This window comes from Lampris incognitus, chromosome 6 (genome assembly GCF_029633865.1).
Source record: "Lampris incognitus isolate fLamInc1 chromosome 6, fLamInc1.hap2, whole genome shotgun sequence".
Lineage (NCBI taxonomy): Eukaryota > Metazoa > Chordata > Actinopteri > Lampriformes > Lampridae > Lampris > Lampris incognitus.
Genome location: NC_079216.1, coordinates 19142388 through 19170333, shown reverse-complemented (window position 1 = coordinate 19170333; position 27946 = coordinate 19142388). Strand labels below are relative to the sequence as shown.

The 27946-nt window shown below is 46.2% G+C and overlaps 1 protein-coding gene across 1 annotated transcript in view; it reads left to right on the top strand.

Annotated features, from left to right (window-relative positions):
• LOC130114148 (transcription initiation factor TFIID subunit 4-like) overlaps nucleotides 1-26381 on the top strand; it is a 41918-nt gene extending 15537 nt beyond the window's left edge. The window contains exons 8-15 of the mRNA XM_056281930.1: nucleotides 2672-2753; nucleotides 4844-4949; nucleotides 7079-7248; nucleotides 7870-8000; nucleotides 9184-9309; nucleotides 10231-10287; nucleotides 15573-15695; nucleotides 25952-26381. Of these exons, the coding sequence (XP_056137905.1) occupies nucleotides 2672-2753; nucleotides 4844-4949; nucleotides 7079-7248; nucleotides 7870-8000; nucleotides 9184-9309; nucleotides 10231-10287; nucleotides 15573-15695; nucleotides 25952-26113 (957 nt within the window). The 3' untranslated portion in view covers nucleotides 26114-26381. The remainder of the gene's footprint in view (nucleotides 1-2671; nucleotides 2754-4843; nucleotides 4950-7078; nucleotides 7249-7869; nucleotides 8001-9183; nucleotides 9310-10230; nucleotides 10288-15572; nucleotides 15696-25951) is intronic.
• Nucleotides 26382-27946: the final 1565 nt, after the last annotated feature.

Genomic DNA, 27946 nt, shown 5'->3' with positions numbered 1-27946 from the left:
AATCACTCTGACAAAACACTCACAGGCGAATTCACAAAAGCATTGTGCGACCTTTACAGCTGCTTAACCTGCACGAATATGGCATGACACGGTGGCCCAGTAGTTAACGCTGTTGCCTCACAGCAAGAAGGTCCTGGATTCGAACCCTGGGGTTGTCCAATCTTGGGGATCAGCCCAGGTCATCCTCTGTGTGGCATTTGCATGTTCTCCCCGTGTCTGCGGTGGGTTTTCTCCGGGTGCTCCGGTTTCCCCCACTATCAAAAAGACATGCATGTTAAGGTTATTACTCCTGTCTGTGCCCCTGACCGAGGCATGGCAAGACAAACTGGAGTTGGTCCCCGGGTGCTGCATGGCGGCTGCCCACTGCTCCTTGCCACACAACTAGGATAGGTTAAATGCAGAGAAAGAATTGCCCCACGGGGATTAATAAAGTAGTAAAAAAAGAAAAAAAAGAGTGTAATTCTCAAAGCACCCACAAAGGGTGAAATGCACCTCTAACTGCTGCCAAGCAAATAGCGTCTCGGTGCTCCAGTGCTATTTGCACGTATATAAATTGGGCAATATGCATACATTTGGCACAAAATTGGCCCCTTTCTATGTAAATAATAAATAATAATAATACATTTTATTTATAGGCGCCTTTCAGAGCACTCAAGGACACCTTACAGAACACAATAAAAAAACAAGCAGCACTGTATCAGACAGCATAAAATCAAAACAAAACAGGGTAGACACTAAAAAGTTAACACAACAGATAAGTATAAAATCATCATCTGCACAAAACTCAGTGAAGTGTGGATCAGACTGAATATGCCAGTTTGAAAAGATAAGTTTTGAGATGGGATTTGAAGGTTGAAAGAGAGTCAGTGTTGTGAATGTCTTGTGGGAGAGAGTTCCTGGGGGGGGGGGGGGCAGAATGACTGAAGGTTCCCATGGTAGTCAAGTGGGCTAGTGGTGTAGTGAGTTGGAGAGCAGAAGAGGATCCGAGAGTGCGGGATGGCGTGTGGATGTGAAGGAGTTCGGAAAGATACGAAGGAGCTAAGTTATTAAGGGCCTTAAAGGTGAGGAGAAGGATCTTGAAGTCAGTACGGTATTTAACAGGGAGCCAGTGGAGTTGCTGAAGAACATGAGTGATATGATCTATGGAAGGAGTTCTGGTAAATGAGCCTCATTGGAAAAAAAAAGTCCAGTTCACAAGCGTACACGCTGATAGCCACATGCAGTTGGAGTGAAACTTATTAGCATCTTCAGAGAGTCGGTGGTAACTGATGCCCAGACTTTCCAGGGATCATGGCAGCAGTAATTGTAGTCACCAGCATGCTCACGAGCACGCTTGGCATGCTCGTGAGCGGATACTTGAAGGAGAACATCAATTTGTGATTGAACTCAGACCTGTATCAGACCTGTAAAGATACAGGCAACCTGTATCTTTCGCAGATACAGGTTGCCAGGTCAAGCAATTCTTGCTATACTTGGTGACATTGAACCTGCCTGCTGTGTTCTTGGTGCAAAGCCACAATTTATGCCTTACCACATGAATAACTGCATCAGGCACAAAACAAGGACAAATTGTATTCGGCTGCAAGACTTTATGGCCGTGTTCACGCTGTAATATCATTAGACCAATATCTTTTGGGAATCAGACCTTGAGACGGGGCAGATAGTGGTTGCAAGTGATGCGCGAGTCATGGTGCTATCAGCGGCCGCAGTCCATTCTTTGTGAATTCACCTGTCAATACAGAGTGAGTCTTAGAAAAACAAGAGACATCTGCAGATAGAAACAGATGAAAGAGGAGGATTTAACAGATTATTAGAATAGTTATACTTACAATTAAATTAACTTCTCTTTCAAATCAGACATCCCAAGATATGATTGGAAAGTATTGTTCTTGCATCTGCATTTATAACCTTTTTTTTCTTTTCTCGAACATAGTTTAACCATGTCATGTGATATGCTGCTTCAGTACACTTGAACAACAAATATTATTACTGGGACCACTACAGAAAACTGCAGATGAATATTTAATATCCAGGAATTCATGTTATAGACACTACCACTGACTGGCCCTCTTAACATATAGGCCACAGTTTCGAACATTGACCATACGCTGGCCATGTACTATAGGTTTTTGTCATTGCTGCCTATGTTTCACATTTTTTATTTTTTTCATGTGTTTAAGTTGGATCAGTTGCTGAATCCTCTGTTTACTTAGGGCACAACCTGAGGCCTCACTCACGTTGTCTAACTGTTGAACCACTCTGATGAGATGTGTCACATTTTCCTTTTTTTTAGACCAAATTCGGTTGTTTTTCTGCTCATTTGACTTCCTCTCTAGCAACAAAGTGTTTCCTCTTTCAGTAGTGGTGCCACAGCAAGAGCGATGTCACATCTGCCAGAGAAAATCAAATGACCCCATCATAAAGGTTAAAATGTCCTCTTAAAGAGAAAGTGTAGGCCTCATACGTAAGATCAGGGCATTTTGTTGTGATGACGTTTTCAGGGAAAAGCTCTTACCCCGCCTTCAGATGGGAACTGGCACTGAAAGATGACTGGATGGTGAAGCAAAACTAAAGTTACGCCTATGTATCCATGCTGATTCAAAACACGGAAGAACCTCTATTCCATAAGACAACTTCCTGTTCATGCCGTTTGTCTGTCTCTCTCCTACAGAGTGTGAGGAGACCAGGGGTCCAACCAGTCCAGACCCGCATGCCCATGGTCATCACTCAGACCCAGACCATCAGACCCCAAGGTACCACCGTCCAACCCCTCAGCATTCAACTGCACATCAGACTTGACTCACATAGCAACTGCAAATATGATTTGGGGATAGTCCCCCGCCCCCTTTTTTCCCTCCCAATTGTACCTGGCAAATTACCCCACTCTCCGAGCCATCCTGGCTGCTGCTCTAGCCCCTCTGCTGTTCCAGGGAGGGCTGCAGACTACCACATGCCTCCTCTGATACATGTGGAGTCACCAGCTGCTTCTATTCACCTGACAGAGGAGTTTCGCCAGGGGGATGTAGTGCTAACCCTAACCCGCCTGCAGACACGGCCAGTTGTGTCTGTAGGGACACCCAACTAAGCCAGAGGTAACACGGGGATTCGAACTGGCGATTCCCGTGTTGGTAGGCAGCGGAATAGACTGCTATGCTACCCGGACGCCCCGGGATAGTTTGTTTTGTCTGGTTTTCTACATACCAGATGAGAGTGGGCTTACTACTACAGTGTGTAATTTAGCCAGTTGTCAATCTCAGATATAAAGCCCAAACCTCCTGAGATACGTTACTGTGATAGACTAAACTTTCCAGAGTCCTCCTATGTGGGGAAACCCATCTGTTTCACAATTGAAGTAACATCAAATTATGTCTTTGCATTAATAAATTGAAATATTTGCAAAAACAAAATGATTCCAATATCGGTGACATGGGGTTTATCCCAAAGCTTTTTCCACTGCCCCTGCTCTCATGCCAATCCTCTCCTACCAGGAAGTAACTTGGAAGACAAGGCAAGGGAAAATAGAGACCTTTTGCATCAGTTTATGCAGTGACATGTTGATGACGTGTTCCAGTCTATGTTAGGTCACAATTCACAACGGCGCTCAGTCCTCTGTTTAATATTACTTCCATAGGATAGTATTTGATAGAGGATGTAAAGCATATAATTTTCAATTTCCCAGTAGATAGTAAACCATAGATAGGGATGCATTGAAACTGATACAGCATGATGTGATACGATACCGATTCGGTGGCGCAGTGGTTAGCACGATCGCCTCACAGCAAGAAGGTCCTGGGTTCGAGCCCCGGGGTAGTCCAACCTTGGTGGGTCATCCCGGGTCATCCTCTGTGTGGAGTTTGCATGTTCTCCCTGTGTCTGCGTGGGTTTCCTCCGGGGGCTCCAGTTTCCTCCCACAGTCCAAAGACATGTAGGTCAGGTGAATTGGTTGTACTGAAATTATCCCTAGGTGTGAATGTGTGTCTGTGTGTTGGCCCTGTGATGGACTGGCGGCCTGTCCAGTGTGTCTCCCCACCTGCTGCCCAGTGACTGCTGGGACAGGCTCCAGCACCTCCTCAACCCTGCGTAAGGATAAGCGGTTAGGATAACGAATGGATGAATGAATGAAATCGATACTGGTATTGGATATCAGGCTAAAACGAAATATCAGTGTTGGAGATTTTACCCTAGTCTAAAATCCGATACCAAAAGCCACGAGTAACATGCCATAAATAATTGCATTTACTGCCATTTTTGGCTCACGGAGCCTGTATTTCTTTAATGGTGGTAAAAACTGATTTTTATCTCTGTGTTTTTGCCCTTTGACCTCAAATTAATGGTTAAGTCTGCATTGTTCAGCAAAGTAACAGCAGTATCGGCAGCGAAAAAGTGTTATTGGTGCATCCCTAAAAATGTATAGCCATTAAAGTTTGTTATGTACACCTAGCAAAAAATAAGCTTTAATAAACCTATGTGCACTTGCTGATATAAATGCTAACAGTTCCTTTGCTATTTTTTCAAGTGTGATTGCTTATCTGGAGGATAACCAGTCAGATTCTGGGTGTAATCACATGATCATAGTGATGTCTACATCCCCTCTCCACACACACATACACACACCTACACCTACACCTACACCTGTGGTGTCCTCTGAATAAGGAGACTTAGAGATATTTTGAGTAGGTTCTCTTGTTTCCTCCACTATTGGGACAGCAGACAACATAGTGATGGAGAGAAGACGGACAAATAGATTTTGAGAGCTTTTTGATGCACCCAACATGACACCAGAACTTGCCATCAACTGAGTTCATAAAAACAATCAATAATTTATTTGTTTATTTTTCCCCAGGTACAGTTGTGAGGGCCCCCACAATAGTAGCAGGCAAAACGCCTGTTAGCCTGGCAACCCAAGCCAACCAGAGGAAGCTGAGTGACCCAGGGGGCGGGACTTTTAGGTGAAGTATCCCCTCCTTGACAGAAACACATTAGCGGTGTCCGGGTTATTGGTACATTATGCATACTTTAAGTATGTAATATTTACTGCATACTATTTAGGCATGCTGTTCAGTACTACATATATGTACATATGTTACACGTGGTGGACTTGGCTCTAAGTGGAGGTGAGCCTTCATAACACCAGAAGAAGTGCTAAGCGGCTTCCGAATTAGAATAACTTTGTTGCTTACACTTTGATTTAGCCTTAGCTCTGTATTGGCACCAAGGGTGTCACGCTATGTTAAAAGCATTTTATTATGAAATGGTAAAAATACCGGTGGGTGTGCTCCAATTATTGGGGCATCACATTGCTCAGCCTCCCTGGGAAAGTCTACTCTAGGGTGCTTTACCCTTGCAGAAGTGCTGAGGGAGGCATGGGATTTTGACCAGCCAGTCTATATGTGTTTTGTGGACTTGGAGAAGGCTTACAACTGTGTTCCCCAGGGCACTCTGTGGGGGGTACTGCGGGAGTATGGGGTACTGGGGCAGTTGCTACAAGCCATCTGGTCCTTGTATAACCAAAGTGAGAGCAGTGTCCGTATTCTTGGCACAGAGTTAAACACATTTTCGGTGGGTGTCGGTCTCCACCAAGGTTTTCCCTTGTCTCTGATTCTGTTTGTGATATTCATGGACAGGATCTCAATGCGCAGCCAAGGTGAGAAGTGTGTCTGTTTTGGGAACCTCAGAATTGAATCTCTGCTCTTCGCAGATGATGTGGTTTTGTTGGCTTCATCAGAACGCGACCTCCGGTGCCACTGGGGCAGTTTGCAGCTGTGTGTGCAATGGCCGGGATGAGAGTCAGCACCTCCAAGTCTGAGGCCATGGTTCTTTACCAGAAAATGGTGGATTTCTCCCTCCAGGTTGGGGATGAGTTGTTGCCTCAAGTGAAGGAGTTCAAGTATCTCAGGGTCTTGTTCACGAGTGAGGGTAGGATGGAGCGGGAGATTGACAGGCGGATTAGTGCAGCATCAGCAGTATTGCGGACGTTGTACCGGACCGTTGTGGTGAAGAAGGAGCTGAGCCGGAAGGCGAAGCTCTCAATTTACCAGCCAATCTTCGTTCCAACTGTCACTGTGGTCATGAGCTTGCTTTTGTTAGTGACCGAAAGGGTGAGCTCGTGGATACAAGCGGCTGAAATGAGTTTCCTCCGTAGGGTGTCTGGGCTCAGCCTTAGAGATAGGCTGAAGAGCTCGGACATCCGGAGGGAACTCGGAGTAGAGCCGCTGCTCATTTGTGTCGAAAGGAGCCAGTTGAGGTGGTTCGGGCATCTGATTAGGATGCCCCCTGGGCGCTTTCCTTTGGAGGTTTTCCGGGCATGTCCAACTGGGAGGAGACCCTGGGGTAGACCCAGAACTTGCTGGAGGGACTACATGTCCAATCTGGCCTGGGAACGCCTTGGGATCCCCCAGGAGGAGCTGGAGGGCATTGCTGGGGAGAGGGACATCTGGAGTGCCCTACTTAGTTTGCTGCCACCGTGACCCAACCCCGGCAAAGCGGCTGATGATGAGATGGTAAAAATAAATTTGAATATGCCACTATGTTGCTTTCCCTTGGCTGGTCATTTCCATACGTGAGACTTTTGGTCATTTCTGTGGAAATGACAGGCACGAAGAATGATGGGACATTTAATGGACATTTTTTGTTGGTTTGTTTTATTTTTGTCTATATAGTATGCATACACACACCTTTCATATACTGTATATTACACACTTACATCGTACTTACTAAAATGTTCATGCTATTATTATGTTGTGTAATATTTGGACATTGCTGCTGTCTACGTAGGGATCAAAAATCTCAATCAAATCTTACAGTGTACACTGACAGCCAAGCCAGTCATGGATATTCAGTTACACAGACCAACCACATGAGTGCAGCATCTACCCTCTCTGTTCCTGGACTGTAATACTGATGTTATTATAGCCCTGCTGACCTTTTTCACCCCCCCCCCCCACCCCCAGTGAATGTTTTGAACAAAGAAGAATACTTGCATATCTGGGTTTAACTGCGGCATGTGATAAGGTAGGATCAACTGTACCACGTCCTGTGGGGTCTACTAAAAGCCACGTTCTACTTCTGCTGTCCACAGAGATGACGACGACATCAATGATGTGGCGTCTATGGCCGGTGTCAACCTCAATGAGGAGAATGCCCGTATCCTGGCAACCAGTTCGGAGCTAGTGGGCACGAAGATCCGCTCCTGCAAGGATGAAGCCTTCCTGCCCACGGGTCTGCTACACCGTCGCATCCTGGACACCGGTAATATTTACGTAGTGAAGCGTTTTGAAACGGTAATCTGAGTATGGTAAGGGTGAAGATTCAAACTTGGAAGAGTTGCTGAAACAGCAACTACTTCAAAAGTCAGTTGTTGGACATCGCACAGGGTCAGGATTCAGCAGATCAGGAGCTTAAGCGTTAAACATGACAACTCTTGGGCCATCTTGTGGAATCATAGAAAAGGGAAAAATATTTAAATACTGAATTTGATATTTTCCTGATTCCAGGTTTGGAAATTGCACAAAAATTACTGCACATTTAATGTAGATTTCCACCCACTGATATCATACAAAGCAATATTTGTGTTGAAGAATTGTCCTCAGTGAGAAGGATTCTGGCTCAGCTGACAGTCTTATTGCCTGGCCGCTGTCACCATACCAAATGAAACATGGACCAAAACATCATTCTGGAAGTAAACATCTGAGTAAAGGGTGGGATTTTGAAATGTATGTCAGAACCCCCAGAAAGAGAACGAGACATGGTTAAAAAGTCAGTTTAATCCTCTGTAAACTTCATCTTCAAAGTATTACTTAAAGGCCGTTGACAGAGAATGGAGAGAGAGCCGTCCTAATACCATACTTTTCGTTAACTGCATCTCCACAGCAAAGAAGTTGGGAGTGACTGAGGTTCCGTTGGAGGTGGTGAACTTCATCTCCCATGCCACTCAGTCCAGACTGCGCTCCCTGCTGGAGAAGGTGTCTGCCGTCGCTCAGCACCGAGTCGATGGAGGAAAGGTACGACTTTGGGAGAGGCTGAAAAAACCCACATATTCTTTTATAAGGTGCTTTAATGGGTATAGTAGACACTCGGGAAATAAACCTGAATAATTTATTTTCGGTAGCAGGCCAGTAGGGGGCCACAGCTTTTGTGATGGTGTGTGAGTGAACATGCTCATGCAGATTTGGATAGGGGTGCAACACAACATAGATAGTTAAATCTACAACACCCAGCAATTGACCTACAACAAACTTGAAATAAAAATAAAAAAAATCTAACGAATAAAAAACTAACAAAGGCAAGTTAGTTTTTTATTCTGACATATAAGCGTCTCTCTTTTTTTTAAATCCCCCCCCCTTTTTTTTCCCCCAGTTGTACCCGTCCAATTACCCCACTCTTCCGAGCCATCCCGGTCTCTGCTCCACCCCCTCTGCCGATCCCGGGAGGGCTGCAGACTACCACATGTCTCCTCCAATACATGTGGAGTTGCCAGCCGCTTCTTTTCACCTGACAGTGAGGGGTTTCGCCAGGGGGATGTAGCGCGCGTGGGAGGATCACGCTATTCCCCCCAGTTCCCCCTCCCCCCCAAACAGGTGCCCCGACCGACAGGAGGAGGCGCTAGTGCAGCGACCAGGACAAATACCCACATCCGGCTTCCTACCCGCAGACAAGGCCAATTGTGTCTGTAGGGATGCCCAACCAAGGCGGAAGTAACACGGGGATTCGAACCGGCGATCCCCGTGTTGGTAGGCAACGTAATAGACCGCCGCACCACCCAGATGCCCTATGTGCCTCATTTTTAAAAATTAAATCAGTGGTTTTAATTCTGTTAAGCTTTAACTTTTAAACAGGTGTAGGATTGATGGCATGTTTCTCAGACTACTTTTACTTTTTCCATGTTTATTTCTGTATAAAATCACAGGCATTTAACCTCCAAATTAGAAAATGGTGTAGAGGATTTTTTTTTTTTAACTCTTAGCAGCCTGCTGTACAAACCTGGTAAAGCTCTGTTCAGCAACTTTCCCTAGGGGCCATAACAATGTGACCAGCCGGTAAACTCAATGACAAGCTCCATACAGTAACCTCTCTCTCTCTCTCTCTCTCTCTCTCTCTCTCTCTCTCTCTCTCTCTCTCTCTCTCTCTCTCTCTCTCTCTCTCTCTCTCTCTCTCTCTCTCTCGCTCTCTCTCTCTCTCTCTCAGGATGAAGAGTTGTATGAGCAGTCGTCAGACGTTCGAGCTCAGCTGCGATTCTTTGAGCAGTTGGAGAGGATGGAGAAGCAGAGGAAGGACGAGCAGGAGAGAGAGATTCTGCTCAAAGCCGCCAAAGTAAGTGCATGTGTTGATACCAGCACACACGTGACATGCATTACACGAGACAAAGAAGACATACCTGCAGAGATTTTAGTTAAACACCTCGATACCCATCAGAAAAGTAAAGGAATGATGTCAAAGAAGGGTCCACGTGAGCTGACCCCGGAAACCAGATCACATCAGCACTCAGCACAGATGAGCAAAGAAAGTGTGGCAAAAACAATCCTGATTAATACAATGTTAGTGTGTGTGTGTGTGTGTGTGTGTGTGTGTGTGTGTGTGTGTGTGTGTGTGTGTACAGTATGTATCTATGTGTGAGAGCATGTACAAATAAATGGCTGTGCACGTGTGTGTGTGTCTGTGTGCATGCATGTATGTCTGTGTCCAATGGGGGGCATGTTAATTATCCTAATCTGGAGCAGAGACGTCACTAAGGACATGCTCATGCGTGTGCCTTTGAAAAACATTCCCTGCCCGTGTGAAGACTGTCACTCGTATGGAGTCACACGGTTACACACGAGTGCCAATGTGGTTCTTATGAGTCCCATTACAAGTTAATTAACTGAAAAAGTACTTATCTGTTACTAAATGACACATTGTATCCTAACAAACTATAGGTCCCGAAAAGTGGTTATCTAATATTATTCAGTATGTCAATAAGTGGCATTATTAATCTCTAATAATAATACCCCCCACCCGGGATCAGTCAAGTATGATCAGATCTTACACAGCAAGTGACACTGATTCTGCAGGTTCATGATGTCCTGACTGGAGTTACCTATGCCGCCAGACAGTCTTAGCAATTCTGTCTTCTGCCTCTGGATCTCAAGTCATTCAGCAAGACAGTCCTCAACCCAGGTGTCATGTACCTTGTTAGTGAGCTGAGGAAGGCTGACAGCCAGTGATGTAACACGTGTGTATCTTGCTTATTTTCAGAGTCGTGCACGGCAAGAGGATCCTGAACAAGCCAGACTGAAACAGAAGGCAAAAGAGGTAAGGGGTTTCTGTGTGTGTGTGTGTGTGTGTGTGTGTGTGTGTGTGTGTGTGTGTGTGTGTGTGTGTGTGTGTGTGTGTGTGTGTGTGTGTGTGTGTGTGTGTGTGTGTGTGTGTGTGTGTGTGTGTGTGTGTGTGTTTTCCTGTCAAGTTTCTTGGAGTTTCTTCAAAACTAATTAGATTATTTTGTTCATCGACCACAGTCGCTTGTACATCTCAACCTCCCTCCACCACCGTCTAGAAGGGCAGTTAGACTAGAACAGGAGCGATGGCCTGTTACCAGCCAACTTGTCTGGTATGGCAGACAGACCGAGTTGCTAACATTGCTGTTTCCCCATCCTCTTAATCAATCATTTTTACTTTATTTTTTGGGGGGCTTTTTCCCCCCTTTTTTCTCCGAATTATACTTGGCCAATTACCTCACTCTTCCAAGCTGTCCTGGTCATTGCTCTGCTGATCCAGGGAGGGCTGCCAACTACCACATGCCTCCTCCGATACATGTGGAGTCGCCAGCCGCTTCTTTTCACCTGACAGTGAGGAGTTTCGCCGGGGGAACGTAGCGTGTGGGAGGATCACGCTATTCACCCCAGTCCCCCCCCCCCCGAACAGGCGCCCCAACCGACCAGAGGAGGCGCTAGTGCAGCGACCAGGACACATACCCACATCTGGCTTCCTACCCGCAGACACGGCCAGTTGTGTCTGCAGGGACGCCCGGCCAAGCTGGAGGTAACATGGGGGATTCGAACTGGCGATCCCCGTGTTGGAGTCAATCATTTCATTGAAGGCACAGCTGTTCAGTCCGCAGACATTAAAGTTTGCGGTTTTAAAAAAACCTCATCTAATATGGCCCTACCAAGAAGAGAACACCAGTACAAGTAAACCTAACAAAAACTGTATTGTTTCAACAGCTAGTCTGGAAATCAAGCATACTCTCCTCTGTGTATTTAGTGGGGTATTTAGAGCTTCTCCTCTGCTTGTACGTGCCATACCTCATTTATCCTAGTTTCATTAAACCACGTCTTTGTCTTCGCAGCATCTGTCTTAGTTAACGTCTCCTAACATGCGGGGTTGTTGCGGCTGTGTCAGGTTATGAAGGTCTCGGTTGCTGTCAGGGCTAGCAGACAGAGACATGAGGCTACAAACTACACAAAAAAAACCCTCATTGCTCTACTGTGGTGGACATTAGTACATTTATTTATATTTCCCCGCGTCATTACCCATATCATACGTGCGCGCGCACACACACACACACACACACACACACACACACACACACACACACACACACACACACACACACACACACACACACACTGTTTGGAGACATTGTTCTCCTGTTCAGCCCCTCCATGTTGAGTGGTGCCCCGGGGGGCAACAGGCGGGGAGTGTCTGGGTACCGTGACCACGAGCAGGGCCTGAGGCCAGCAAAGGTCAAGGGTCATTACCCATAAGTCCCCGTGCTAAGGCCTAAGGGTAGGAGAAGGGAGCGCCAAGTCGAGACATGTTAATGCAGTTTGAATTGGTCTAATAGCACAGCAGTTGTCAAAAACTACTGGGAGGCCAGTTACTACGCTGTACAAGCTTTAGCTCCAGCCACATTCTGGGCCATTGTTTGAAAACAAATATTTTTGAAGAATGCGGAAATGGATCAATCTTAGATCCTTTGGAGAAGACTCGGCGGAGTCAAAAACTACCTGCTTTAATCAGAATCAGGAACACTTTGTCATTTCATTTCATGCACTTGCGCACATGAAATGAAATGAAACCTCGTTTCCCCCAGCCCACAGCAGTGCAACACAAAGACAAAGAAAATATCCAAAAACTACAAGAACACACATATCCAAACTAACACATATATCTAAACTAAACAAAAAAATAATCACTGTCCAGGAGAACGAACACCAGCCAGGATGACTGTCGAAACTGCCGGTCTGCATGGACTAGCAGTTAGCTTAGCCTGCCCCACTTCCGAGTCCTGTCAGACCACCCTCGGTGTTTCCTCTGTGGGCACAGCTCTGGTCAGGGCCGTGGTCCTTGGGCCCACAGGATGCAGCAGACTAAGCTCCCTCAGCTAATCCAACGCCAGCTCTCCCAGCCAGACATGTTCAACACACCTCCCCACACTCCACACGACGACACAAAAAACACAGTCAAGGCTAGGCGAGACTGCTACCAGACCGTTCTTGGTGTTATTGGAACTGCAGGTCTGCATAGGCTAGCAGTTAGCTTAGCCTGCCCCGCTTCTGCGTCCTGACAGACCAACTTCGACATCGCCTCTTCAGGCACAGCTCCAGGCAGGGCCGGACAGACCGACTTTGACATCGCCTCTTCAGGCACAGCTCCAGGCAGGGCCGTGGTCCCTGGGCCCACAGGACACAGCAGACCAAGCTCTCCCAGCCTATCCAGCATCAGCTCTCCCAGCCATCAAACGAAGACAAACTTGGACGTTTTATTTGTTTTAGGTATAAAACGAATACGTGTTTATACCTAAAACACGTATTCGTAGATGTGATCAGCAACACAACAAAATCAGGAAACTGCTCGATTAGCAGGTGTTCAGACAGACTTAAATCCAGATAAATCACTCCTTTGTTTGTTGCATTCATATGCTAGTGTCGGCTCATCCCCTAAAGCACAGCCTGTTTCCCCGAATATCCAGGGGGTCTGTAGATGTAGAGGTTTTGCTGCAGTTTAAGCTCAAATTTTGTGTGACTTTATAGGTTGCAAGTATTAACAAACATGTCGTTGTTTAGTGGAGGTTGGTGGTCTAGGCAGCTGGTCGGGGGAATAAATTCTGATATATGAGCTCTTTGCTGGCCAAAAAGTAAGCCATGTCATCTTCTATTCTACAAATGTTGTTTTCAGGATGGGACACAGGCAGTCACAGCAAGCAGATCAAATTCAAACTTTACCATTTACTTACTGCCCCAACTGAAAACATATCTCCCAAACAGTCGTTTATTTTCTGGCATTACCTGTGTCTGGAATGAAGAAGGAAAAGATTCTGGTTCCGCTCCCGGTGTGGGAAGGTGGTGGTGTGAATTCACGTTTGCGGTGGCCTCACCCAGTACCATCCATGCAGTGTCTTTGTCCACATCTGCGTTTAAGTTTTGTCTTCGTTTGATGGCTGGGAGAGCAGACGCTGGATCAGCTGGGAGAGCTTGGTCTGTTTTGTCCTGTTGGGCCAGGGACCACAGCCCTGCCTGGAGCTGTGCCCAAAGAGAAAACACCAAGGGTGGTCTGACAGGACACAGAAAGCGGGGCAAGCTTAGCTAACTGCTAGCCCATGCAGACCACCAGTTTCGATATAACCAAGGCGGTGTGGTGGTGGTCTCGCCTGGCGTGAACTGTAGTGTTTTTGTCGTCATGTGGAGTGTGGGGAGGTGTGTCTAGGGTGTCTGGCGGGAGAGCTGGTGTTGGATTGACTGGGGGAGCCTGGTCTGCTGCGACCGGTGGGCCCAAGGACCACAGCCCCTCCCTGGAGCTTACCCCTTAGGAGGAAGTACCAAGGGCGGTCTGACAGGACGTGGAAGCGGGGCAGGCTAAGCTAACTGCTAACCCATGCAGACCTGCAGTTCTGACAATCATCCTGGCTGTCATTGGTTCCTTTGGACAGTGATTTTTTTTTTTTTTAGTTTAGATATAGTATGTGTTAGTTTAGATATATGTTAGTATGTGTGTTCTTGAAGTTCTTGTAGTTTTTGGATATATGTTTTTGTCTTTGTGTTGCACTGCTATTTCGTTGATCCCTGATTCTGTAGCCAAGGTGAGAATTTACCAACATTTGTCTGGTGGGCTTGTGTTAATTCCCTTAACTGGGAAATTAACACAGATTTATAATTTAGTGAGGAAAGGTCTGGTCCCATCTCAGCATCAGTGACGACGTTTCTGGACAAAATGGGAGCGCTGGTCAGATCAGTCTGATGTAACCTGTGTCTGCCTCAACCGTTTCATCAAAGACCGGGAGAGACGGGCCTGAGGCAGCACAGAGCCGACCCAGCTGGCCTGCCTGCCTGCCTACCGACACAGGGCCAGAGCCCAAAACTCGCATGGCTTTGTTGGGTCCAGTGCCTGCAACAAAGAGAAGGAAATTACTGACAGCAATTCTAAAATGCACATGTAGTCTGGAATTTTGTTGAGAATGGTGTGGTTTTTCCTCTTCTTTTTTTTTGAGGGCCTTTATCCATTTTGAATATCTCAGTGATCCTGTTGAAGCTTAGTGTACAAAGCTCCGTGAAGCACACCTATTACACCCTGCATGTGCACACGCTAGTACTCAGATGCCACATGATACAGATGTGCGGTGGAACACATATTTGGTTTTATGAAAGCATAAACTTACCCTGAAAGGCTTCTGGCATTTGACCTTAGCTACGTTTTGGCTGCCAGGGTTAGGCCAAAGGCCAACATACTGTGGCATCAGCTTTTGGTTGCCCGTGTGTGTTTGTGTGTGTGTGTGTGTGTGTGTGTGTGTGGTGCAATCTGTCTCTGTATGTGTATGCGCGTATGCACCACTTCTCTTCTAATTAACATTAGAGTGCCTTAATGAGAATGTAAACGTTGCCTTGAATTATGTTCCCTGTCTGTTCACCTCCTCGTCACCCATCACCCCTAACACACACACACACACACGCCTCCCTCCGGAGAGGGCAGTCACATAAGGTCATCATTACACAGAACTGGTGAGCTGCGAGCAGGGTTTCTCTTAGAGATTTGTACAGTAAATCTGTATAGCTTTTTTAAAGTTTTGGAAGATCTTATGGGGTGGGTGGGCAGTTCTGGTTTAACTTACTGTTGAGATAGCCTTTTAGACATGTCATTAGCCTAATTCAATGTAAAAATCTGTTACTGGAATTGTCCCTCATCCTGTGTATGAAGGAGGAAAATACAAAATGCCTTGATTTTTTTTTTTTTTTTTTTTGAGATGTTGATTTGCTTTATTATTGGAGAAATTACTTGACTCCAACTCTCAGTTTTGGCCCATAATCGACCCTTTATCCCATAACAACATTAGTATATATTAGTATGGTGTTCTTACTTGTTTCCTGTCTAAGTGAACAATGCTCTCTTGGTGTCTTGTAGCCTTTAGCTGGGTCATGTTGTTGGTGCAGATTACCCACCAGTGCCATATTAGCCCTGGTCAAGCCCTTACCCATATCCCAAATCACCAGCAGCTTTCCTTAACGGATACAAACTTTTTAAAGGGACATGTTGACCTTTTGGATTTTTAGCCATGTGTCTTGATAACCCTGTTGACACCTCCCAACACTTCTCTCTCTCTGCAGATGCAGCAGCAGGAGCAGGCTCAGATCCGCCAGCGAGACGCGAACCTTACTGCCCTCGCCGCCATTGGGCCCCGCAAGAAGCGAAAGCTGGACTCTCCAGGGGCCACCACAGGAGGCACAGAGGTGAGGGCCTTCAATGAAATGTGTGTGCGTGTGTGTGTATTTTATATATATATATATATATATATATATATATAGTATTCCATCAGTTCCAGGTTCTCAGCCCTTGTACTGAATACAGACTGGAAGTCCCCTGTAGACCATGTACGCCGGGACACTCTGTGGGGGCTACTGTGGGAGTAAGGGTGCCAGGGCATTTGCTACAAGCCATCTGGTCTTTGTATAACCAAAGTGAGAGCTGTGTCTGCATTCTTGGCACAAAGTCAAACGTGTTTTCGATGGGTGTTGAACTCTGCCAAGGTTGTCCCTTGTCTCCGATTCTGTTTTTGATATTCATGGACAGAATCTCAAGGCGCAACCAAGATGAGCAGTGTGTCTGTTTTGGGAACCTCAGAATTGCATCTCTGCTCTTCGCAGATGATGTGGTTTTGTTGGCTTCATCAGAACACGACCTCCAGCACGCACAGGGGCGGTTTGCAGCTGAGTGTGAAATGGCCGGGATGAGAGTCAGCACCTCCAAGTCTGAGGCCATGGTTCTCTACCAGAAAATGGTGGATTTCTCCCTCCAGGTTGGGGATGAGTTGTTGCTTCAAATGAAGGAGTTCAAGTATCTCGGGGTCTTGTTCACGAGTGAGGGTAGGATGGAGCGGGAGATTGACAGGCAGATTGTTGCAGCATCAGCAGTAATGCGGATGTTGTATCAGACCGTTGAGGTGAAGAGGGAGCTGAGCCGGAAGGCAAAGCTCTCAATTTACCAGTCAATCTTCGTTCCAACCGTCACCTATGGTCATGAGCTTTGGGTAGTGACTGAAAGGGTGAGATCGTGGATACAAGCGGCTGAAATGAGTTTCCTCCATAGGATGTCTGGGCTCAGCCTTAGAGATGGGGTGAGGAGCTGGGACATCCAGAAGAGCTTGGAGTAGAGCCGCTGCTCCTTCACGTCGAAAGGAGCCAGTTGAGGTGGTTCTGGCATCTGATTAGGATGCCTCCTTTGGAGGTTTTCCGGGCGCGTCCAACTGGTAGGAGACCCCAGGGTAGACCCAGAACTCGCTGGAGGGACTACATGTCCAGTCTGGCCTGGGAATACCTTGGGATCCACCAGGAGGAGCTGGAGGGCGTTTCTAGGGAGAGGGATGTCTGGAGTGCCCTACTTAGCTTGCTGCCACTGCGACCTGACCCCGGAGAAGCAGCTGATGATGAATGAAGTCCCCAAGTCCAAATGGGAGACACTGCCAAAGGTGGTTGAGAATGGTAAAGCTAAGATCCTGTGGGACTTCATGTTCCAGACTGGCATGCAGGTGCTGGCTAACCAACCAGACATTGTGGTGGTCGACAAGGAACAGAAGACAGCAGTAGTAATCCGAGAGTTAACAGTTGTTGTTGTGATAGCTGTGTACATCCCACCTGATGCCAACGCGGACCTGACACTCAAGGAACTGTACAGGACAATCAGCAACATGGAAAATATGCACCTGGAGGCTGCTTTCATTGTGGTTGGGGATTTCAACAAAGCGTCTCTGCAGAAAGTATTACCAAAATACTTGCAGTATATCAGTGTTAATACACGGGGAGATAGCGTACTCGATCACTGCAATTATCCTTTCCGCGGTGCCTACAAACCCCTCCTCTGCCCACCGTTCGGTAAATCAGATCACTCCTCCATCCTGCTCCTGCCTGCCTATAGGCAGAAGTTGAAGCAAGCAGCACCCACCGTGAGGTTAATATATTGCTGGTCTGACCATTCAGATTCCGTATTACAGGACTGTTTTGATGAGGAGCCGGAAGAGCATCAGGGAGCTGGTGCCCACTAAAACAGTCCGGGTGTATCCAAACCAGAAACCATGAATAAACAGTTCTGTTCGGTCTGCTCTTGTGGCACGAGACACCGTCTTCGCCACGGGAGAAGAAGAAAGCCTTCTATGAGCTCCAGAAATCTATCAATGCAGCCAAACGAGAATACAGTAAGACGATTGAGGAACAACTAAGAACTAACAACTCATGTAGCATATGGCAGGGATTACACACAATATCGGTCTTCAAAGGGAGACCCAGCAGCACAGCCAATGCCGCTGCCTCCTTGCCAGATGAGCTTAATAGTTTTTATGTTTGGTTTGAGGTTTTTGACACCAACCTATCCCAGGAGAAGCCCCCACCGCTGCCAATGTGAACAGCACGGTGGCCATCGCCAAGTCCGACGTGCACAGGTCATTCATGCATGTGAACACCCACAAAGCGGCCGGCCTGAACAGCATTCCAGGCCAGGTGATCAGAGTGTGCACAGCACAGCTGGCTGGTGTCTTCACGGATATTTTCAACCTTTCCCTTTTCCTGTGTGTAGTCCCCTCTTGCTTTAAATCATCAATCATTGTGCCAGTGCCGAATAAAACCAAGGTAACATGCTTGAATGATTGGCATCCTATTACTCTCACTCCCATAGTGAGTAAATGCTTTGAGAAGCTTGTTAAGGTGCTAATTTGTAGCATTTTACCGCCCACCCTTGACTCCCACCAATTTACACTACCGTTCAAAAGTTTGGGATCACATTGAAATGTCCATATTTTTGAAGGAAAAGCACTGTACTTTTCAATGAAGATAACTTTAAACTAGTCTTAACTTTAAAGAAATACACTCTATACATTGCTAATGTGGTAAATGACTATTCTAGCTGCAAATGTCTGGTTTTTGGTGCAATATCTACATAGGTGTATAGAGGCCCATTTCAAGCAACTATCACTCCAGTGTTCTAATGGTACAATGTGTTTGCTCATTGGCTCAGAAGGCTAATTGATGATTAGAAAACCCTTGTGCAATCATGTTCACACATCTGAAAACAGTTTAGCTCGTTACAGAAGCTACAAAACTAACCTTCCTTTGAGCAGATTGAGTTTCTGGAGCATCACATTTGTGGGGTCAATTAAACGCTCAAAATGGCCAGAAAAAGAGAACTTTCATATGAAACTCGACAGTCTATTCTTGTTCTTAGAAATGAAGGCTATTCCATGCGAGAAATTGCTAAGAAATTGAAGATTTCCTACACCGGTGTGTACTACTCCCTTCAGAGGACAGCACAAACAGGCTCTTAACCAGAGTAGAAAAAGAAGTGGGAGGCCGCGTTGCACAACTGAGCAAGAAGATAAGTACATTAGAGTCTCTAGTTTGAGAAACAGACGCCTCACAGGTCCCCAACTGGCATCTTCATTAAATAGTACCCGCAAAACACCAGTGTCAACATCTACAGTGAAGAGGCGGCTGCGGGATTCTGGGCTTCAGGGCAGAGTGGCAAAGAAAAAGCCATATCTGAGACTGACCAATAAAAGAAAAAGATTAAGATGGGCAAAAGAACACAGACATTGGACAGAGGAAGACTGGAAAAAAGTGTTGTGGATGGATGAATCCAAGTTTGAGGTGTTTGGATCACAAAGAAGAACGTTTGTGAGACGCAGAACAAATGAAAAGATGCTGGAAGAATGCCTGACGCCATCTGTTAAGCATGGTGGAGGTAATGTGATGGTCTAGGGTTGCTTTGGTGCTGGTAAGGTGGGAGATTTGTACAGGGTAAAAGGGATTCTGAATAAGGAAGGCTATCACTCCATTTTGCAATGCCATGCCATACCCAGTGGACAGCGCTTGATTGGAGCCAATTTCATCCTACAACAGGACAATGACCCTAAACACACCTCCAAATTGTGCAAGAACTATTTAGAGCAGAAGCAGGCAGCTGGTATTCTATCGGTAATGGAGTGGCCAGCGCAGTCACCAGATCTGAACCCCATTGAGCTGTTGTGGGAGCAGCTTGACCGTATGGTACGCAAGAAGTGCCCATCCAACCAATCCAACTTGTGGGAGCTGCTTCTGGAAGCGTGGGGTGCAATTTCTCCAGATTACCTCAACAAATTAACAGCTAGAATGCCAAAGGTCTGCAATGCTGTAATTGCTGCAAATGGAGGATTCTTTGACGAAAGCAAAGTTTGATGTAAAAAAAATCTTATTTCAAATACAAATCATTATTTCTAACCCTGTCAATGTCTTGACTCTATTTTCTATTCATTTCACAACATATGGTGGTGAATAAGTGTGACTTTTCATGGAAAACACAAAATTGTTTGGGTGATCCCAAACTTTTGAACGGTAGTGTACCTACCGACAAAATAGATCCACTGATGTCGCAATAGCCACTGCACTTCATACTGCCCTCACCCACCAGGAGAAAAGGAACTCCTATGTGAGAATGCTGTTTGTAGACCACAGCTCAGCATTCAACACCATAGTCCCCGCCAGACTCTACACCAAGCTCAGGGATTTAGAATTCAACTCCAGCCTGTGCAGCTGGATCCTAAACTTCCTGTTGAGCCGACGCCAGGTGGTGAAGATGAGCTCCAACACCTCTGCCCCTCTTCCCGTCAACACAGGAGCCCCCCCAGGGCTGCGTTCTGAGTCCCCCACCTCTACTCCCTGTACACCCATGACTGCGTGGCCACACATAGCTCCAACTTGGTGATAAAGTTTGCTGACGATATGACAGTGATGGGCCTGACCACCAATGATGACGAGACGGCATACAGGAGAGAGGTCAACAATCTAACAAAGTGGTGTCAGGAGAATAACCTTTCTCTCAACGTTGACAAAACCAAGGAGCTAATTGTGGACTACAGGAAGAGAGGGGGAAGGCTGGACCTCATCACCATCAACGGGACTGCTGCTGAGAGAGTCAATGGCTTCAAGTTCCTCTGTGTCCACATTACCAAGGACCTCAACTGGGATGAACACACCAGCCGTGTGGTGAAAAAGGCACAGCAACACCTCCTTCACCTCAGGCGACTGAAGAAGTTCGGCATGGGACCCAAGATTCTACAGGCCTTCTACAGAGACACAACCGAGACTGGATGCATCACCGCCTGGCATGGGAACTCTATTGCCCACAACCGCAAAATGTTGCAGAGGGTTGTGCGGACGGCCCAGGACATAAGTGGATGTGAGTTTCCCTCCATCCAGGACATAGACACTAAGCCTGTTGGAGGACTGACTGGTACTGACCTATGGTCTTCAGTGGATCATCAGTTTACACCCCCCCCCCACACACACACACATATGCAAACAACTACACACACATATATGCACATTTATTAAGGCAGAGCCTATATACATACAGCACCTTACATACACCACACACTATTTATTATTACTGGGTTTTTCGGGGGGGGGGGTTGTTATTTTATTGCTATTATTGGTGCAGTTTTGAGGAGCCGAAACATAAGAATTTTACTGTCTTGTACTTAGAGATGTAACAACAAAGGATCTTGAATCTTGATCAATGTAGCAATCCCGCGCGATGGCAACATCAGGAAGAAAGAGCATCAGAAGCTAAAGAAATACCAAGGGCTGACGGAAGAACTCGATCGGATGTGTAAGGTGAAATCCACAGCAGTCCCAGTAGTAATAGGACCACCAGGGGCTGTGACCCCCAAACTGGGAGAGTGGTTCCAGCAGATTCCAGGAACAACATCTGAGGTCTCTGTCCAGAAGAGTGCAGTCCTAGGAACAGCTAAGATACTGTGCAGAACCCTCAAACTCCCAGGCCTCTGGTCGAGGACCCGAACTTGAGGAAGAAAAACACCACCTGAAAAAGGGTTAGAGGGAGATATATTTATGTATTATCAGAGTCTACAAAATAGAACTTTCTCTGGATGTTTGGAAAGAGGTTACGAGGGGAAACACCACTGTGTCATCAGACGCCAAAAGCAGAGATTGTGATATCATCTACTTTTCCTCCTTAATCTTTTTCCCTCTTGTTGTTTTTGGATTTTTTAAAGTTTCATTTCAATCGCCTGCCACCACACAGATATCAGGGGGAAGAGGTGATGACAGTACATTCATTTTCCAACATGGCTACCTGTGCCTGGTAGCCATCTATGACCACTCTCTGAACCTAACCACGGCAGGCCTCTGGTCAACTGTCGCCTCACTTTGTCACCTACTCTCCTTTAATTAAAAGATTTGACCCCCAAAAACACATTGTGTTACCCTTTAGCAAGACACTGCATGCCGTTGCCGCTTCAGCCTCAAGCCTAACCTGTAACCACAGCTGGTGAATTGTGCACATGTGTGACCTCAGTTACTCAGGATGTTTTATGCATCATGTATCCAGATTGTAACTGGATGCAATTTTAGGTGGCTTATAATGCATCTTTGCTGCAAGTTAGCAAAGTATAACATATAATTGAAGTATTTCTCCACACTACGTACTGTACACCAAGAGTAAAAAAATAGCCTACATTTCAAGACAAAGAATTTTCATTTTGTGCATTGTTGTTTTAAACAACAATTACAATCCATACCCAATGTGTACGGAGTATATTTACACCTGGGGTTTCTTTTTTTGGGGGGGGGATTATCCCCCTTTTTCTCCCCGATTATGCTTGGCCAATCACCCCACTCTTCCAAGGCATCCCAGTCATTGCTCCACCCCCTCAGCCAATCCAGGGAGGGCTGCAGGCTGCAGACTATCACATGCCTCCTCCGATACATGTGGAGTGACCAGCCGCTTATTTTCACCTGACGATGAGGAGTTTCACCAGGGGGATGTAGCGCATGGTAGGGTCACGCTATTCCCCCCAGTTCCCCCTCCCCCCCCAACAGGCACCCCGACCGACCAGAGGAGGCGCTAGTACAGTGACCAGGACACATACCCACATCCGGCTTCCCACCCACAGACACGGCCAGTTGTGTCTGTAGGGACGCCTAGCCAAGCCCGAGGTAACATTGGGATTCGAACCGCCGATCCCCGTGTTGGTAGGCAACGGAATAGACCACTACACTACCCGGATGCCCCTTAGACCTGCATTTTTATGTGAATGAGTGCAATTGAGTTGCTTTCCATCCACCCAGGAAACATTTTGATGCCAGGTGTGAATGGGGTCTGTCAGTCTTTGGGGAAATTGAAAGGGAACAAATTGTTTCACTCTGTGTGCTTTACAGTGATGGCACCCTTAAAAAAAAAAATCCTTTCAAATATCCTGCCAATGTCCCTAGTCGAGCAGTCAGGGGGCTAATTGTCCCCCTGACGTCCGTTTTACTTCACTCTGTCCACTCACGGTTGTCCCCGGATATTGATGTCCAACAATGACTGGAGAGACGGTGAAAGTTTTTGTACCTTGTGACCTTTTTCATCAAAACACACACACTCGCATCACAAGCCCCCCCCCTCCCTAATCCACGGAGTGAATGTGACCAAAGTTGAGTGAAGGGGGTCACTGTGTGCCTGGAGGCTGGTTTTGGGTGTATCTGCCCCCCAGCCCCCTCGCCTTCCTCTCGCTGTCTTGCCCCCGCTCACCCCCTCCTATCTCCCCGAGGGGAGCCATAGATTTCAGCTCTGCAGAAATGAGCCCCGGGCAGAGGGGCATGGCCCCAAGGGTGGCTGCAGCATGGGGCGCCTGCCTCATACTCACCCCACCCTCACCTCCTCACTCGTTCTCGTTCTCTCTTACTCTTCCTCTCTCTCGCTCTCTCGCTTTCCCCCTCACATCTAGCCTTAAGCTGGCCCCCCAGCAGCCCCAGACAAAGGCAGAGGTCTCTTTGGAGAAAGAGTGCTGGAGATTAAAGGGTTGGGGAGGGGGTACTAGGAATAGGGAGCCCTGGAAAGAGCCAACATTTTGTGTGTGTGTGTGTGTGTGTGTGTGTGTGTGTGTGTGTGTGTGTGTGTGTGTGTGTGTGTGTGTGTGTGTGTGTGTGTGTGTGTGTGTGTGTGTGTGTTTGGTGGGAGGGGGGGCAGCTGAACGCTGAGATATGTGAGTTACTTGCTGGCCTAACTAATAGTTTGTCATTTAGACAGTGGATAATGACATGGAATAGTTAGCTTTTGTTTGAAATTGTAGGGGTTTTTTTGTTCTGTCGTGGTAATATGCAAGTCTGCATGTTACGCAAGTTAACGCTCCATTTGCTCCAGGAGGCCTAATGCTCCAGGCCCTGCCCAGGCATGTCAGAACTTCTATAAACAATATTTATGGCTGCTCAGGTCCGCTTTTGACCAAATGTTACAGCAGTTATTTCTTGTATTTCATTCATTCTGTTGGTTTTATTCTTGGTTGGTTGGTTTGTTTATGTGTGCGTTTGAAAATCACAAAACTCTGCTGTGTTATTCAGCTTGTGTTCACAACAGCCTTTTTCTCCCGGGGGGCATGGGGATGGTGTGAGCGAGGTTTGATGAGCCTATCTGAAGCCTGATCAGGCCTGCAGATGGGAGCTCCAGGGGGGCCTGCTAGAGCTCCTTGGGGGCAGATCAGGCAACTAAAAACGCTGTAAGAACAGAAAATCATTTGTGTCGGGTTATAGCAGGAGTTTCCACATGAGACCGGGGGTCGAAGCGGTTCAAAACGGAGATTGCTTCCTATGGGTCCTGATGAGCAGCGATCCCATGCTGGCCGATATGTGATCATAGGGCGCGATTGTAGTGAAGTAGATTCTCTATGGGATGTATGATGTCGGGGCTGAGTGCTGCGAACATAGAGGACACACCCCTGTGTGTGTGTGTGTGTGTGTGTGTGTGTGTGTGTGTGTGTGTGTGTGTGTGTGTGTGTGTGTGTGTGTGTGTGTGTGTGCGCGCGCACCCACATATATTATGCGCACATGTTCCAAACATATGGCGCTTGTGAGTGTATGTTGGTGCATGTGTGGAGGGGTTTAGCATGTCTGCAGGCTGTGTAGCTTCATAATGCTCTGATTGTGCTCCTGTATAGACCTGGAGCCTCATTCCTATCCTCTGGTGTCAGCTTTGCCCTTAGGCTCTGCTCCCATAGAAATAGTAGCCTAGTTATCTACACAATAGGTAGAAGCACTGGCTCAAAAACAACAGTACCACAAGAGGCACAGGCCTAACCCATTTTCACCAGTGGTCACAACATGAGCTACTTTCGTCGAGATGTACTTCTTATCACCATCTTCTTCCCCCAATGCTGTCCCCCTTCCCCTTGTCATCCTCTGCCATGCTAGCCCAACAAATCCAGCCCACCTCTCTCCATAGCTCTGATTTGTCTTCTGTCTTTTCCCTAAAACCTATTTTTTGTGTGATCTTTGTAGAATGGTCGCAGGAATATTTGGTTACATCTATTACCAAAGGCACGATGGCTTTAACCCTTGCTAGCCCTTCCTAAGTGTTTGCTTGTAGTGTTGATGATCTAAGGCACTGAAGCTTATTGTGATATCGCAGTCAGTGTAAGTCACTGGAAACAAGTGTGTGAACACAAGTGCCTTGAATTAAACATAAATTTTGATCCGGTGCACCGTTTGGTTCTTTTGCTGGCTCTACCCTCCACATAGCCATGACAGATTTATTTCATTGTTTTCAACAATGTTCTTATTAACTTCCAACTTGTTATACTATAAGGCATACTCTCTTTTACAAATGTCAGACCACCTAATTTTCACCCATCTTTTGTCCCATTTCATGCCAGAAAACTAATAGTACCTTTTCCCTGTTTTCCACTGGGGTTATTTCAGGGAACAGCTTATTCTCACACGTCTTTGCTCACAAACATTCATTTCTTGCCCAGCTATGTTCTTTCAAATGCTTCACCCCATTGAGTATGCCCGAGGCTATTTCAGCAGCATGGGAAGCGATGCTCCAAGTCATTGCCTCTATGAAGTGAATTACTGTTTGGACATTATACAGTCTTGGGGAAGAAGGCTTGTCAGGGCAACAACTTGCAGTGTATACAAGCTGCAGTGTATTGCTAGTATCTGCAGGGGCAGGGTGTGGTTTTCCCAAGGGCTCTAGACACTCCTTTAGTATAAAGGTGTGGTTATCATTGTGCAGGTCTGGGCTGATTAAGTGATTAACCAGTGTGTGAGATCTAGGGTATAAATGATTCAGTTATGTGTCTCTGGAAGAATAAAATACTAATAAATTTGTAAGCACTGATGTAGGAGTGACTAAAATGTAATGTTTTGTATCGACTGCATTGGTAGAGTTATGTGGTGAACAAATATTTCCCAAGTGTAACACAAAACCCGAGGTACCTTGACAACATCTTGCTCTGTTATTTTTGGCTTAGATTTCCTCACTGTACACCCTTCATTAATGCATGCCTGTTTCTCGGCCTGTACTGTGTATCACACCGTACACTTCAGTCCCTGAAAGGGGGACTGAATACCATACTGCTACTGACATAATGATAATAATAGTAGTAATTTTATTTATATAGCGCTTTTCTGAAAAAATATTACAAAGTGCATAATACTATCCATCTAAACATTGTTTCCCTTAGGTTGCTTCAGGCTCTGGAGCAGGCTCATCCACGGTCACCTCCTCCCGTCAGCAGCTCCGCCAACGTATCACTCGGGTCAACCTCAGGGACTTCATCTTCTGTCTGGAGCAGGAGAGGACCACGTCCAGGTCCTTGCTGCTCTACAAGGCACTATTGAAATAAGGTGTCCCACAAGGAAGCGTACTCGGCCCTCTGCAGATCACAGAAGGAGTTTCCCTCTGACACCTCCTGCCGCTACCCTACCCCACAACCATCTCTGCATAGATATTTCATACACACCAATTATTTAGACTTATGTCTCCCAACCTCCATGCCTAAAACCCAACCTCACAAAATGTAGCCTTTGGTTTGACCCGCAACTCTTTCAGCTGTCCCCCTTATTGTAGTTTTAGCTGCTTCTACACTCTTACAAAGTATGTGTCGGTTCCAGTGCGTCCTTTTGTCTAGTTTGTAACAGGAAGATCCACATTTGTGTTATTCTTCAACCCAACACATTAACAGCTACACCTTTTCACAGGACAAAACAGTTGTTTAAAGAACAACACAAAATGTGAGTCCCAAATCAGTCATCATGAATTCCTCCATGCTGATGCATCCTTTTTAGAACAAGCGGTCTGCTGGTTTTCCAGACTGAGAGAATGAAATCTTGCAGCACACCAGTGCTGCCAGGATTTTTTTTTTTCTTAACATGACGACTCCTGCGCTGTACCTCAACAGGTGCCTTTTGAGTCTCTGTCCTAACCTCTCCGTAGTAACATTGGGATTTTATGTCTTTTTTCTTGCTGTTGGTAGCAGGAATTCTACCCTCTCAGGACACAAAAAAAAAACGGCGGGCTGATGAGCTCTGTAGGCTGTTTTTAATTTGCCCCTTCTTCTTTAGGTCTATGGTCAGATCAGTTTTTTGTTGGCAGTGGTACTGGCAAACATCCAATGGACATTATTTGCTTTTACTTTGTGTTCCGCCACAGGGTAAATAGATGATCATATTTTGGTTAGCGTATATGTGCCACCATATTGCAAATGTCTAGCTACGCTGTCAATGACCGTACCAAGGGTACTGTCTTTTCTCTTTCACAACAGAAAAATACAGACAGTATACATGGCACCAGAGTACTTACCAGTTTGGAAAACAAATGTTCGCAGAGAATTTTAACGTGTGGGTGGGTGAGTGTGCGCATGTGTGTGTGTGCGTGTGTGTTTGTGTATGCGCGTGTAGGATCGAGTGGACAAGGCCGTGTGTGCACACGTGTCTACATGTATATTGGTAGGCTTTGGTGCATGTGTGTGTTTTAGTGTGTTAAATCGATCTGTGCCGACACAAGCGCAGCGTGATCCTTAGGATAATTTTGCTGAAAACGGTAACACTTGACCGACTTTAAGGTTAACACAAGCTACTCAAGTATAACAGTTTGTTTGTTTGTTTGTTTGTTTTTCTAGGCTTAGAATCAATCTACTTACACAAAGCAGGGAGCTGGCTCTCCCATGGACAGTAAAGGCTAGAGACGGTAAAGGCTCACTCAGGCTACAATCATGAAGGTTAACTCAACAAAAAGCTGTCATTGTCCGATTTAATAACATTCCTACAATTTCCTCAAGACTTCTCCTCCTTGTCTCGGCCAATATGTGATACAGTTTAGCTCAATGCGCTCCTGCAAAACGAACACGCATTACAATTCAAATCGCAATCTAAGTGTTCTGACCGCTCGAAACATGGATTTGTCATAGTACAATAGTTGAATATGCAGTTGCTTCACAGTTTGCAAATGAAAGGCTGATTTAAGTTGTTGTTTTTTTGGAGAGTGTACATTGAAGGTTTTTAATCGCTTTAAATGTCTTTTTTACTGTAATGGGCATTTGGTTTGTATAGTATATAGCTCTAATGGAAAATTGAAGCGGTGGGGTATGACCTGTATAGTCAGTCAGAGTCTGGGTCCTCGGCACCCAGCTGCAGTATCATCTGTTGGAAGGACACAACTTTTGCCACTATTTATATTT